Source organism: Antechinus flavipes, chromosome 3, assembly GCF_016432865.1.
Source record: "Antechinus flavipes isolate AdamAnt ecotype Samford, QLD, Australia chromosome 3, AdamAnt_v2, whole genome shotgun sequence".
Lineage (NCBI taxonomy): Eukaryota > Metazoa > Chordata > Mammalia > Dasyuromorphia > Dasyuridae > Antechinus > Antechinus flavipes.
The window spans coordinates 400,598,972-400,613,096 of NC_067400.1; the positions used below are offsets into that span (position 1 = coordinate 400,598,972).

Genomic DNA, 14,125 nt, shown 5'->3' on the forward strand with positions numbered 1-14,125 from the left:
TATTTGTCAGGATATAAGTTATTAAGTAGTATAGCATTTTCTTTTTAATGCATTAGGTTGGTTAGAAATGATACCTAAATGCAGTCTAAAATCAACTTTCTGAATGGAACAAAAGCAAAGTTCTTTTGCCTTATAAGAACAGCAGAATCAGACTGTCAAAAGCACAATCTTTTATTAGATTAGAACTATTAAATTAATAATAACTTTGGAATTACCCAAGCCTTGTTAAATTGTTATATTGCACTTGAGAATAAAAAGTAAAAGATTCAGTACCTATCCCCCAAAATTTCAGTACCTAGTAAATACTCTTCATGTTGGAAGTCTACAAAGTCTTACTCCAAACCACGTCACCAATGAAAACATGTACTACAAAAACATGAATGAATCAGGCTTCTTCATTCTAGTATAAAATTTTCAATTCTGTTTCTTTTCCAAGAGAAAAGATTTTAATTTTAATTTTAAAAATTACCACAGGTAACATATTACTTTTATACTAGGTGGCAGTGTTGATGATGATTGGTTACCAAGGAGTATGATGCCAAAAAGTAAAAAAGAAAATAAAAAAGACATCTGATAATAACCTCTTAGCATTAAGTTTTGTACCTTTTGAAGAAACACCAACCGACACCAATTGGATTTGTGAAAACCAGCAACACAGTGCTTATCACTGCCATCAAACTTATTTTTAATTAGTTGGATAATTTTTAAAAATATATTTCAGAATTTTCTCAATTCTGGAAGTCTAACTTTCTGATCACACATTTTCTCTGAAAGTAAATATTACCTTAATCAGCATGATTACATTAATTTCAAAATTGAGGAAAAACTGATTCTTTTTTTAAAATGGCTATTAAGGTTTTTGTTTTTATGTTTTAAATGTCCCTAGAACATCACCAAAATTAAACCCTTAACAACTTTAAAAAAAAATAAAGGAAAAAGGAAAGGAAGGGGTAACACTAGTAGCACTATCAGTAAAAGTTTCTTATAAAAAACAAATTTTAAGCAAATATTTATACTTAAACTTTTAGGTCATACTAACTGTACCTTTATTGCCAATTAAGATTTTTAAACTCATTTTTATGCTATCTCTAAGAATCAAATTATAAGGCGTATATCTAAAATTGTAAATTACTCATTAACAAAGTAGCAATTTTTTTGGCAATACAGATATACATAGAGTGGATTGTTACAGGGAAAACTATATACATTCACATCATACTTTGGAATAAAAACCAATATTTTCATTCTTTTTCAACATTTGCTTCAGAAAGAGAAATCTATAAGTTATACATTTAAAAAAATTAGATTTGGCATTTCTTCACCTTTTTCATGAGTCACATTTATAGTTCTGGATATATTTCTTTTTTTTTTTTTTTTTTTACTACTATCTCCAGTGTTAATGGATCACTCAATCTTTGCTTCTATAATATTACAATATGCTTAAATTATAAGTACAGGCCAAGAAGAGAACAGATTGCAACATGTTTAATTTTAAAATTTCTGTGACTTTAAATGATGAGTGTATATTGCCACATAAAAGATTCAGTAGCAGTAAATAGTATCAATTATGAAAATGGCTAAAGTGACTGTTTGAGGGGTATCAGTAAAATTCAAGGTAGCTACATAGTGACAAGGCCTTAGGATATTTATCACAAATAATTTCTCTACAAAATATCAAGTTCATTCACAATATAAAATATTTACTGTACATGTAAGATCCCTTTTAAAATTGTTGGCAAAAAGCACTGCTCCAAAAATACATTTGATTTTAAATTCTTTTGCCAAATAATATGCTTATTAAAATTACATAAAGAACTTCACTAAGCAAATAATTTGTATAACCTCACCTATATGTATTTCTATTTTGTGAATATAGCCCAACATTATTTCATGTACAAAGAATTATTCAACAAAAAAAAGGAAATACTTTTGAGGCTTCCTATAACACTTAAAAGGGGGAAATGATACTTGATTTAAAAAAGAGAAATATTTAACACTGCATAATGAAGACCAAACTTTACAAATGGTGTTCAATTTTCTTAATCCTAATTGTGTCATCATAATGTCCTTATATAGGGCAATAGCAAAGTCAGAATCAGCTGATGATAAATATCATGTTCAGACCCTAAAACATGGTGAACATCAAAATCTCACTCTTGAAGAGTCACCACCTTAGGGATTGGAGAAAAAAAAAAGTTTCCTGCATACATAACTATCATTAAAATGCCTGGGAAATTAGCCTTACTTTTGTTTTTGTATGAGGATTTTAAAAAATTGCTTTCATAAACTATTACAGATTAGGAAAAACTGAAGGTTGTTTTATAACTAATCTTGACTCTAGGAAAACATTTTGTATTAATAATGTCTTACTCCAAAAATAAACTCACTGGTGAGCTCGGGTGGAGTGTGGGGTTGATTCTGTTTTACAAATAAACATTTCTGCTAAGGAGGGAAGAGCAAATTCAAACAAAGTAAACTCATTTCCATTTATCTGGAGGGTTTTTTTTTTTTCTGTAAGTTAGTTTCAAAATATAAATGAAAATGTAATTTAAGAAAAACAATCTCAAATTACAAAATTGACTGAACACAGTGAATAATAATAACAATAAGCAGCTACATCAACAATGAATATCTTTTCATTCATATTATTTTCACTTGTAATAGCCTGTTATTACTTCCTAAAAGTTGGTTAAAATGAAGTACCCAAATTACTTGCTCAGGAGCACATCTAATTTATTTAATTATAAAAATGGGAATAAAATTAATTTTGGAATGATGTTACTTTATAGTTTTCAGGAAAATGATTTTAATGTAGTTATTAAAATTCAATTACTATTTTAAAACATTTACAGTTAAACATGTAATGTTTTGCATGACTACAGATTGACTAAAGTGCTTGTCCTTCAGACAAAAACTTTTTTAAAAAATTAAAATGTAATTAAAAACAGAAGGCTCAGACATTTTTAGTGATTCTGACCATTATGTTTATAACTAGGCCATTTATAGTCTTTAGAAACATGACTGATGGAGTCATATAGAGTCACAAAAAGTAGTAAAATGAATTCAAATAATCTTGTAAGCCAAAGTCCACTAAGTTGTATGCATCCATTAGTAGCTTGAAAATCACCTGTAGTGTAATACTAATTAACAGTATGAATCTGTACAGAAGAATTGGATGCAAAGGCCCAAATAAATTCTTGTCTTAAAGAAAAAAACAAAAAATAAAACCATTGTAAGAAACAGTAACTACAAAAGCTGCTGGTTTTAAGATTTTCATTAAAACCATGTGCAATTCAAGAAATATCAGTCTGATGTGCATCAAACAAGGAATAGTCTCTTGAAATATGATTATCAAAATCACTAAATGATATTTATGATTTCCCCACATATCAGCATGTACATTATTAGTTGGATTAGAAACGTGGTTAATACAAGAGATGGTTCACACATATTGTCTCATTTTGTTGTTGGGTTATTCATCTATGCCAAAGGGTGTGATCAGCAGTGCAGTCATGGAGTGTTTATTCCTCTTGAGAGAAATTGAAATCCATAATGAATTTGGCAATTCTAAAGTTTAGTTGCATAAATTAAAAGCTGTTAAGCATCTGAAGTCCCTTCACCATTTTCATGAGGCTGAAGCTGTTCTCTTTCCTGTTCTTCTTGAGGAGGCCTGACCCGTTTAAAAAAACCCATCTATAATTTAAAGAAAAACCAAAATCACTGCCAAAATCAAAAAAAGCATTAAAAAAATTTCAAATGGACATATATTTGTTTTTTTTTTAAAACAATACTCTATTTATTGAATTCTTGTACTCTCATCTGCTTGTCTTGGCTTCAAGTTCTGAATAAAATCCTACTTTCTGAAAAATACTTTTAGAAAAAGCATTTCATCATCTCCCTTAAAGTTAGTTTTTTTCCCTTTCTGATTATATCAAATTTCTCCCCATCATTAGACTATGAATTATTTAAAAACACAGGCCTTTTTTGTTTGTTTATTTGTTTGTTTTCACGTATCCTCAGCACGTATCATTGAGCGCCTGGCATATTGGAAAAATTTTAAAATGCTTTTTGACTCATTTACTGACATTTAAATTATGTGACTTTTGCCTCATTAAAATGTCATCCTTATAGATTTTTCCCTTCCCACCTGCAACCCCTCCATAATATGTATTACTTACCCTGTACATTACAAAGACTAGAACAGCCAATAATAATAATCCAGCTAGAACTGCTAAAATGATCACCCATAAAGGCACTGGCATGGGTGATGGTTGAATACCCCAGGTAATATTAGTGGTAACCTATTAGGAAAAAAAATACAACAAATATAAGAAAATAATGGCATAAAAATTGCTTAAAGCTTTTCAATATATGAAGTGTGTTGGAAGTGATAGAAAGACCTCTGTATACCGACAGAATATACAGTCTTTTCTCTTTGGAGAAGGGTTTAAGACCTAAACAGGCATTTTCTTGGACTTAAACCACATCAAGTTATTTAATCTCTCTGAATCTACTTTTCCTTTTAAAAAATTGATATGATAATACTTGAATCATCTATTTCATAGGTTTATTTAAGGTGGAGAAGATCCTTTGTAAAGTATAAATATAAATTATTAAAATTAGAAATAGATTCAATGTGATTTTTCTCCTTCAACAGAGACTAGTAGCCTAGGAAAGAAATAGACTAGGCTTAGTGAGCAACTTGTAGAAATATCTAACAGTTTCACTACAGAACCACATGTACCCACACAGTTCCCAACTTTTTAAATCATCTTTAAAAGAGGTCCCAGGCACTTGTAAAAGTTGGTTTTATGTTGTTATATGGCTCTATATCACTTTAATTGGAAACTTAAAATGTCAAAGTATTTGCTACATAATTGTCTGCTACTATTGAAGCATCTGATCTCTAGTCCACATAATTTTGTTCACAAAAATATAAACTATAATAAAACATTACTCTAAAGTAGGAAAGGATGATCAAGTAAAGAGTCAAGCTTTTGTACTTGGAGGTAGGAAAAAATAACCAAAGCCCTCATACATATTATTGGAATTGGTCAACATAATTTCTCATTTAAAACAGTTCTTCTGCCATTTAGATTGTGTACATTGACTTCACATTTCTATACAAATTACTTACTAATGTAGAGTTGTGGATGTCATCAATTGGGAGATTCTTATAGGGGAATTCGATGACATTGAATGAAGCTGATGACTTCAGGGAGTATGAATGATTCTGATTTTCTTTCTATAGGGAAAATATTATTGAGATAATATCTTAGTTGTCAGACAATTTTTGTTTGAAAAAAATATATGTAGGATCAACATGAAGATGTTTTCTTTACTCACATTCATAAATGTCTCAGTCCACAACAGAGACTTTACATACAGTATCACACTCTTTCCCCTATCAAGGCGACCAACATGGCAGACAATCTTCAAACATTCAGCAGTTCCACATCCCTGCCAAGAACAGAGTTATTGAACTTTCAAGAAAACATCACTTTGAGCATCGTGCAAAAAAAACAAATTATTTAAAATTCTGAAAATTAAGGATTAAAATTTACATATAGAATAAATCCTATTATAATGAACTTGAAAAATAATTCCTATATGTACATATGTGCTTTTGCACATATGAGAGATAGTGGAACATCACTTAAACTAAAAACTTTGTTGTCTTTCCACATTAGGATGAAAGCTTCTTGGAGTCAGGTACTATCTTTGTGTTTTTGTTTCTGCTTCTGGGCTTAGTACAGTGCATAGCATATATTAACTGTTTAATAAATACTTATTGACTTGTTGGCTTAATCTCCTTGACAACTTTTCCTAAAAGTGGTTTTCATTACTTTAAAAAGAGATAGCAACCTGGGGGAGAGTGGGAGAGAAGAAGGTGTTTTCCAGATTATCATAGGTTTGTATACATGGTCCAATATCACTTATATTCTTATCAATGAATTGCGTTAAAATCTGTCATCTCTATTCAAATATATAGTTGGGGTAAAGCATGGAGGAACAGTGATATTACTAAGGGACAAAAAAATCAAGATTTCAAAAGAGTTTGACAGGACTCAAAATGATAAGCTGAAAAATAATATGATAAAATTTATTTTCTTAATAATATCACATACACACATATAGGTTTTTTTAAAATTTTACATGAGAATAAAGAAGATGTGACAACAGAAGTTCATGTAATGTTGTGGTTACATACAACAAGTTAAATATGCTTCAATATTATAATATACATATTAATAGAATTATAAATTTCAGATTGAGTGAAGTATGGATAACATTTTCTATATTCTATATGGAAACATTTATGGAATACTATGTCCAATTCTGGATGCCACAATTTAAGAGGGACATTGCCAAACAAGTATAGTGATAATGAATGATTAAAGAAATTTAAAGTGTTTAGAATGGAAAAGAGGAGATTTACAAGAAATGACATTTGAGATGTCATACAGAACAGGGGTCAGAATTTTTCTTCTTTGATCCAAAAGGAAGAGTTCCTTCAAAGCATAAAAAAAACCCTTTTTAATAACAAGAATTGCCTATAAATTGAATGGATTTATTGAAAAGAAGTTAAGTTTACCCATCACTGGAAATGTCCAAACAAGTTGGTTAGCCAGTTATTCGTTACAGAATCATTACTAAACATATGGGAAGCTGGGTTTAATTTATCGCCCACAGATACACCTTTAGGATGCAGCATGATATAGTAGAAAGAACATTGAATTTGGAGTCACAAAATATGACATGAACTTGAGTATGTTATTTATTAAAATGAGGGGATACACTAGATGACATCTTGGGTGCCTTCCAGATCTAATTTGTTATGATAGTGCGATCTGATGAATTTTTTTTCCAACTTTATAGATAAAACACATCATTGATGTTATAATCTTGTAGGCTAACTTAAAACAAGTCAAATTGGGATCACGGAATGATTATCAATTAGAGCTGACAGGATCTAATAAGCTATAGAGCCAAAAATTCCTGCTACATATAAGGGGGAGCTATTGGACAATAGTAGAGAAACTAGTATAAAATCCATATATTATAGATAACTAAGTGGAAAGAGGAAAAATGCCATAATGTTAGACACATTTTGTTTACAAATTTTGCCAACAAAAATATAGTTAATATTTGAATACCAAGGAGAGTTAGAACAGGAAAAAATGTGAGAATTGTCATAGTAACATTAATATAGGCACTTAGGAGTTATAGTGGGTATGGGTCAGGGATATGTACAGTCTTATATTTATATTAAGGCTTTACTTGATGAGATAAAGATGGTGAATAGAGTGAGATCTGAGCAAAATTTGTGTAATGGGCCAAATTCATTCTTTACCTACTTTTTGTGATTTCTCCTATTATATTTGCCCCCACCACCTAATACCCTCCTGCTACCCTCTAACTGTTTTTCAATAAGTCTTCCACTGAAATAAGCTACTTCAAAGAAAAACTATAGCCAGGAGAGTGGCCAAAAAGGAGTGTAAGAAAAGGAATATGGAATATGTGTTATAATAGTCTAGAAATGTTATTTTATCAGAAAAGTTAATTTATTTGATTGGCTACCAGGAAAATAGAAGGACCTGATAGTATTTATGACCATATTGAGAGAAGGAGCTGTCTTTGCCTAATTTTATATGCCTAGCACTTATCACAATGCCTTGCATGTAGCAGATGCTTAATAAATATTTGCTGAGTGAATATTATATTTATACATTTGCTCACAACTGCTAAATATCTGTTTTCTTTGGAATTATTTTTCGAGAGTAAAAATGAGTCAGCAAAGTTCCAAAAGTACTTACCAAAGTGTGTACATCTGCTTCATTGTGTGGTATATCCCGTCTACTGATGTGATGACTGCGGTCACCTTGTCCTAAATTTGTTTCATTTTTGTCATCTATCTGAGGAGCTGAAATCTAGGATTACATTATTAATAGTGATGAGAAATTGTGGTAATTGATGATATTTTATATTTAAATTTTGACACAGTAACTAAGGTTAGTAAGATCCCTTCCAGGTCTAAATAAAATCCATAATCCCATAATTCTATACAAAGGATCCCAGAAAAGATTAACAATTGGTAAACAAAAAATAGTGTCACATCATATTGTGACAAAAAATTTACTACTAGATACATGGCAAAAAAAAAATTCAGGAAAGAAAATAAAGAATATGGATGTACTATGCCTATAAAGATATCCTATAAGGGCTTTGCTGCAAGTAGTGGTACCTATCTGATATTACTGCTACCAAAAAGCTGAGAATGGTATATTGTTATGGGAGCCATCTGCTAGTGGCTGCTGGGGATCTAATTCTAACCAGCACAATAGACTGTGTCATGTGAGAGGACAATGATACAAGGAGATGGAGAGGCAATTGTAGTGAAAATCTCTAAACCTCTCTATTCCATTCTCAATAGACAATATATAAAAGTTGTTTTGGTTTTTTTTTTTTTTTTTTAAGTACAGAAAGGTTACAGCGTGAATCAAAGAGGTTTCTAGAGTTAGCCAGTTATACTCAGAAAGTGAGATAAAGATTACCAAAACATATATTTCTTTAATGTGACATGATTCACAGCTGTGGTGGAGGCCTTTTGAGAACTGAGCTGCCCCTTAAAGGTACAGTTCCCTTGAACATTTTTATAGACTTTCTCAGTTCCACACTTAAGTGTGGTCCTCAACATTATATCATTTGAGCTAGGGAGTTAAGAGTTTCAGTAGGGCTAAAGTTTATCATACCAAGTATGGCATAATAAGGTGAACCTCAGGTAGCAGAAGGCCACTAAACCACCTAGAGAAAACCAAATTGGCTCAGATCAGAAATGGAGCAGGTCAAAGAGTCCAGATTGTTGATTAGTATTGGGATCAGGCCCATGAATACTGTTCATGATTAAGCCTAGATGAGATTAGGAGAATCCAGACTTTAATAATAATAATGATGATGACAATGATGAATAATGTCCACTGAAGAGAAATAGATCATTCACTGAATCTTTCTTTTTTCATTATGATTAGAAAAAAATATAAACTTCTGGAATACCCAATAAAGGTTAGAACTTTCATACTGCAAACATATATTACATCTGGACTCATCTTAAGAGCCCTTTTCTTCTTTCTTTCCTTCAATCTGCTTTTCAGGATACCCTATAATAACTTGCTATTAGTTTAAATCAAAACAAAATTCTTCTAAGTCACCAAAAGTCAACATTGCCAAGAGCTCATTTTTATATTTTATCCAAAAGACACAGAATCCCTGACATCATACTAAGGCTCTGGATCAGTCCTAGCATATGTGGTGGGAAACAAGCCACAGACTGAGTCATTGACAAATACTTCTTGAGGCACCCTAGACAATCTGTAAAAGTATGGCTCCCTTGAGTTTTCTTAAGTCCAACTTTACTCAATTTATGAGAACAAACAACCCAACCCAGAATATCAAAGGCAAACAAAACTAGTTTTACTGAGTTTGTTGGTACATTAAAATGTGTTATTTTACCTTCATTTCCTCTATGTAATTATAAAGAGATATAGAAAAATTCCATTCTAATCAAGAAAAATTGAATTAAAAAAATTACCTTAATTTTTAATGGATTAATCTCCATATCTGAAGTACAGTTCATTGGTCCATCAACTTCATAGTGAAGGATATATAGCAAAGTATTGTTGTTATACTTGTAAGGCCAATGAAGATTTAGTATTGCCTTGCTGAATGAACTTGGACCATTGTTTCTCAGCTAATGAAAGAAAAACAATTAAATGTTACTGCTAAAGATGTCCTCTCCTATCCATCTTAAGATTAGCATTTTAACAAATACTTTGAATACTATTAAAAAGAATAAAGGCAGAATTTTCTTGATGATTTCAAAACCATAGTATTAATCTAGTCATATAGATGACTAATATCATTTAAAAATTCAACACTATTTGTGAAAACTTTTAAGAACTTTTTGGTTTTGTGGTTTTAGGGAGAGAAAGTTCGGACCTGCATTTTCATTGTTATAAGGATCACTTGTGGAGGTAATGCCCCTTACCAATACACATCAGCAAGTGTTCTGCATGAATCTTAGTGTTTCTGGAACATTTGCCAGAAGTCAAAGAATTAGTATTTGTTAAAAGTGAGACTAAAACTCAGGTTTTCCTGATTCCAAGTTCAGCTCTACACTATACTATGATGACTAAAATAAAATAAAATGGTTTAAAATGATATCTTTTAAAAACCATTTATAAAATCATATATAACTACTTCAACTACTAGAAAATGAAATGATTAATAAATCTAAGGATTCTGTGAATATTAAGTTTAAAGTGAACATGACAAATACATGAAACTGAACAGTAATGAAAAAGTTATTTTTTATTTCCCTACTGGCTAAAAGTAATATTAATTACCAATACTGATGACATTTTAAGGTGACTATATAATTGCAAACCTCATAGATGTGTTGCACAGCAGGCCCAACATCCTCTTCAGTCTGTGGATTCTCCTTATGCTCCCAGTTTGGAATAGGAAGAAAGACATGATCAGGGCTTGAGACTCTAAATAATGACCAAAGAAAATTCAAACTTCCCATGAATATGAGGATCATACCATTACTGTTTTTTTTAAGACTATCCTAATATTTTCAAAGAATAAAAAGGCCTTTCTCAAATCCTTTCTTCCCCCATTTCTATTGCGTGTACCTTTGCTCTAAGATTATATTCTATGCACACTGTATGTTTTCTCTACATGATAATTTGTACATTATCTCTATCATTAAATGGTAACCTCCCTGAGGGTAAAGTCTGGTTTATGTTTTTCTATGTCTTCTCAGAATTTAGCACTGTGTGTCACATACAATGTTTAATAAGAGCTTATTGGCAGAGAGATGAAAAAAAATGAAAGAATCACACAAAACTGCATTTATAAAAAATGTGAAACTAATATAAATTGGTAAATAATTTTAATAGAATAAACACATCATACTTGTGGCTGTTATGTTAGTGTCTGCCATTTTCCAAAACAGTGACTAAACACTCTTAGCATCTAAACATTCTAAAATTAACATATGTCATCTTAGGTCTGATTCTTTTGAGGGCTTCAACACAGAGGCCATTAGAATATCATCTCATGGAATAGGGTTAACATCTAATGTGAAAGCAAATATAGGGTTTATATTTTTTTAAATTACTGACCCTCTTATCTCAACAGCAGCAGAAATGGCAAGGTCAACTTGGTAAGATATCACTGGACTCATTTTATCATACAGATTAGAGCTAAAAAGAAAAAAAGAAAAGAAGCAGTTAGGCATTGAATTCGACATATATAAATTCTCAGTGACATATGTTCTGAAAACACTTATTAAAAATGAACATATTTCAAACAGCCAAAAAAATGTGTAAAGGATACCTGTGATTTCTAAATATATCATAACTATAAAAAACAATTAATTCCAACATTTTTCAAAAATTAAAAATAAACTCTTTCTAAACTTCTCCTTAAAGTCTATAATATAGTTCTCTATTAGTTAAATTAATGCATATTAATATGTATGTTTAATTAAATTTAGTCCCACAGAAAATTTATTCCCATTAGTTAGATTATATCTTCATTTATGTTAAAACCAAGACAATACCTATATTCTCATTTCTATACAAAATTAAGTATGTTAAATTTAATGATTTTATCACATTTTCTATGAAAACTATTAGGCATATACAAAGACGCTCCTATTATTTTCATACCTCTGGATTTGTAAATCAAATTTCACAGAAGTATCTATCTCTGACTGTTGATGCACACTAAAACGAAGACCAGCTAAAAGCTAGGGAGGCAGAAAAAAAAGATAAGATATAAAGATGAGTTAGCACCTAATTATTAAAATTTGCTACCAAATATAATTTTTTATGTTTATATTTTTATAGTTTTTTATGTTTTATATATCAACCAACTTAAATTTTTAAAAATTTGGCAATGTATTTGCTGGGAGAAAAAAGTTCCTCTTTATTACCATTCCATGGAAACCTCCTAATAATGAAAACAAACCAAACTGATGAACACTGATATTCTCTTGCAGTATATGCCAAATTCAACCTCATCAATTCAAAATCTGAATTTGAAAATAGGTTTGCTTTATCAGCCAATAATATTCAAGAATATTTTCTTTTTAAAATTCATATTATTGAGGGGGCAGAGACAAGATGAAAAAGAGAAGACATATCTTTACTTGAGCTCTCCTGGATGTTCTTCAGATCAATATCAAATCAAGTCTCTGAACTGGTTTGGAGTGACAGAATCCACAAATATTTGGAATGTAATAAATTTCTAGCAGAAAATATTTTGGAAGAACTTCAGAAGAGGTCTGTTTCAATCAGGCATGGGGAGGTGCCCAAGTGCAGTTGCAGAGCAGAGACCCAGGGCAGTGTGGGTTCTGCCAACCGGGTAATCTATCAAGAAGACTCTACAATAGTGTTGGCTAGTCTGTGTTATTAGAAGTTAGTTAGTAGTTAGTACATCAGCAGATTAGCTGTGAGACACCCAACACAAATACAAGAGGCAAATAGTGAGCCTCTGAACGCCAGAATAAGGTGGGGACTTGACCACACCTACCCAGCATAGTCACTGTCACTTGTAGAGGAAGCTTGGACAATCTCCCATTTACTCTAAAAGCAGACCTCAACCTTTTTTTTTTTTTTTAATGAGCAAAAAGGCAAAAAGACAAAAAAACAAAACAAAACAAAACAAAAAAAAAACAAACAAAAAAAAAAAAAAAAACCTCTGACCATAGATTGTTTTTATGGAGAAAGAGAAGGACAGACTTCAAACTCTGAGGACATTAAACGCAAATCATCTCCAGATGAAACCCCAAAGGGAGATATGAATTGGTTCCCATCTCACAAGTCTCTCTTGGAAGGATTCAAAAAGGATCTTAAAAGAGAGTTTGGCAGGGGTGGGGGAGGAGGGAAGAGCAAAGGAAATAAGAACACTACAGGAAAATTTGGAAAAGGAAACAGGAATTATTTGAAGAAAACTGCTTACAAAATAGATTTAGTAAAATGAAAAAAAAAAAACATATAACTCCTTAAAAATAGATTTGACAAAATGGAAAAAGAAAACAACTCCCTGAAAAATAGAATTTGTGAAATGGAAAAAAAAAATTCATTGAACAAAAAAACTCATTTAAAAATTTAATTGGCCAAATACAAAAGGAGCTAAAAATGGTAACTGAAAAAAATCACTAAAAATAAGAATTGAACAAATGGAAATGAATGACTCAATGAAACATCAAGAATCAGTCAAACAAAACCAAAAATAATGAAAAAATAAAATGCATGTTATTTTCTCATCTTCCCACTATTATATTCATGCTTTGAAAAAAACGTAAGAATTTATAACACCTGATGTCTTATCTACAGTGGTTCTAGGTTTCATTACTGTAGGCATTCTCTCCTCCTTTCAGATCATAACCCATCCACACCTGTTCATCTTACCCAAGTTTTCAGCTTCTCTGTGCTACTCCATAGATGCTTTCTTCAGAATATTTTTAATATTATGGGTGCCAGTGCAAGAAATCATAAACATTCATTAAATGCCTACTATATAACAGGCATCATTCTAAACAGTAGAGCTTTTGGACCACCCATCTCCTGTTATCTGTTTCTTGTTATATGAGGATCTCATTTTCTGTGTTGATTTTATATTTCTTGAATAATAGACTTTACTGTCAAGAATGATATTCTTCTTGAATATAAGGTTATTGTTGATAGTCAGTTGCAACCTATTCACACACAAGTTTTTCCAAAAAAGTTTGGATCACTTGTAACTTTTATTCTTAGAGAAGTGTTTCAAGATTCACAATGATAAATACATCCACAGAATAGGTCATTGGATAAGTAAATAAATATGTTATTTATTAATATAAATAGTTTCTGTGCTAAGTAAGCACTGGGCCTGCAAGGACCTCATAGAGTAGAAAATATTTGAACTACTTACATACAAAATATGTTGTCTGTTGTCTGTTGTCTGTTGAGGAAGCTTGGTAACCCCTCATTGCCCCAAAGCAGACTGCAACTTTTTTTGTTGTTGTTGTTAAAATGAGTAAAAAGCCAAAGCGGGCTCTAACTATAGATAGCTT

At 31.1% G+C, this 14,125-nt stretch overlaps 1 protein-coding gene across 2 annotated transcripts in view; it reads right to left on the minus strand.

The window, feature by feature from the left end:
- Positions 1–661: 661 nt before the first annotated feature.
- The window catches only part of ITGAV (integrin subunit alpha V), a 128,221-nt gene continuing 114,757 nt past the window's right edge, over positions 662–14,125 (minus strand). Inside the window, exons 22-30 of one of the 2 annotated variants that reach the window (XM_051986060.1) lie at positions 11,736–11,815; positions 11,187–11,267; positions 10,445–10,550; positions 9,590–9,748; positions 7,818–7,931; positions 5,347–5,460; positions 5,138–5,245; positions 4,179–4,301; positions 662–3,693 (exon numbers count right to left, since the gene is read on the minus strand). In XM_051986060.1, coding sequence (XP_051842020.1) covers positions 3,598–3,693; positions 4,179–4,301; positions 5,138–5,245; positions 5,347–5,460; positions 7,818–7,931; positions 9,590–9,748; positions 10,445–10,550; positions 11,187–11,267; positions 11,736–11,815 — 981 coding nt within the window. In that variant the 3' untranslated portion in view covers positions 662–3,597. Of the gene's footprint in view, positions 3,694–4,178; positions 4,302–5,137; positions 5,246–5,346; positions 5,461–6,293; positions 6,513–7,817; positions 7,932–9,589; positions 9,749–10,444; positions 10,551–11,186; positions 11,268–11,735; positions 11,816–14,125 lie in introns of those variants that run through there. The other variant, XM_051986061.1, reaches the window with a different exon arrangement.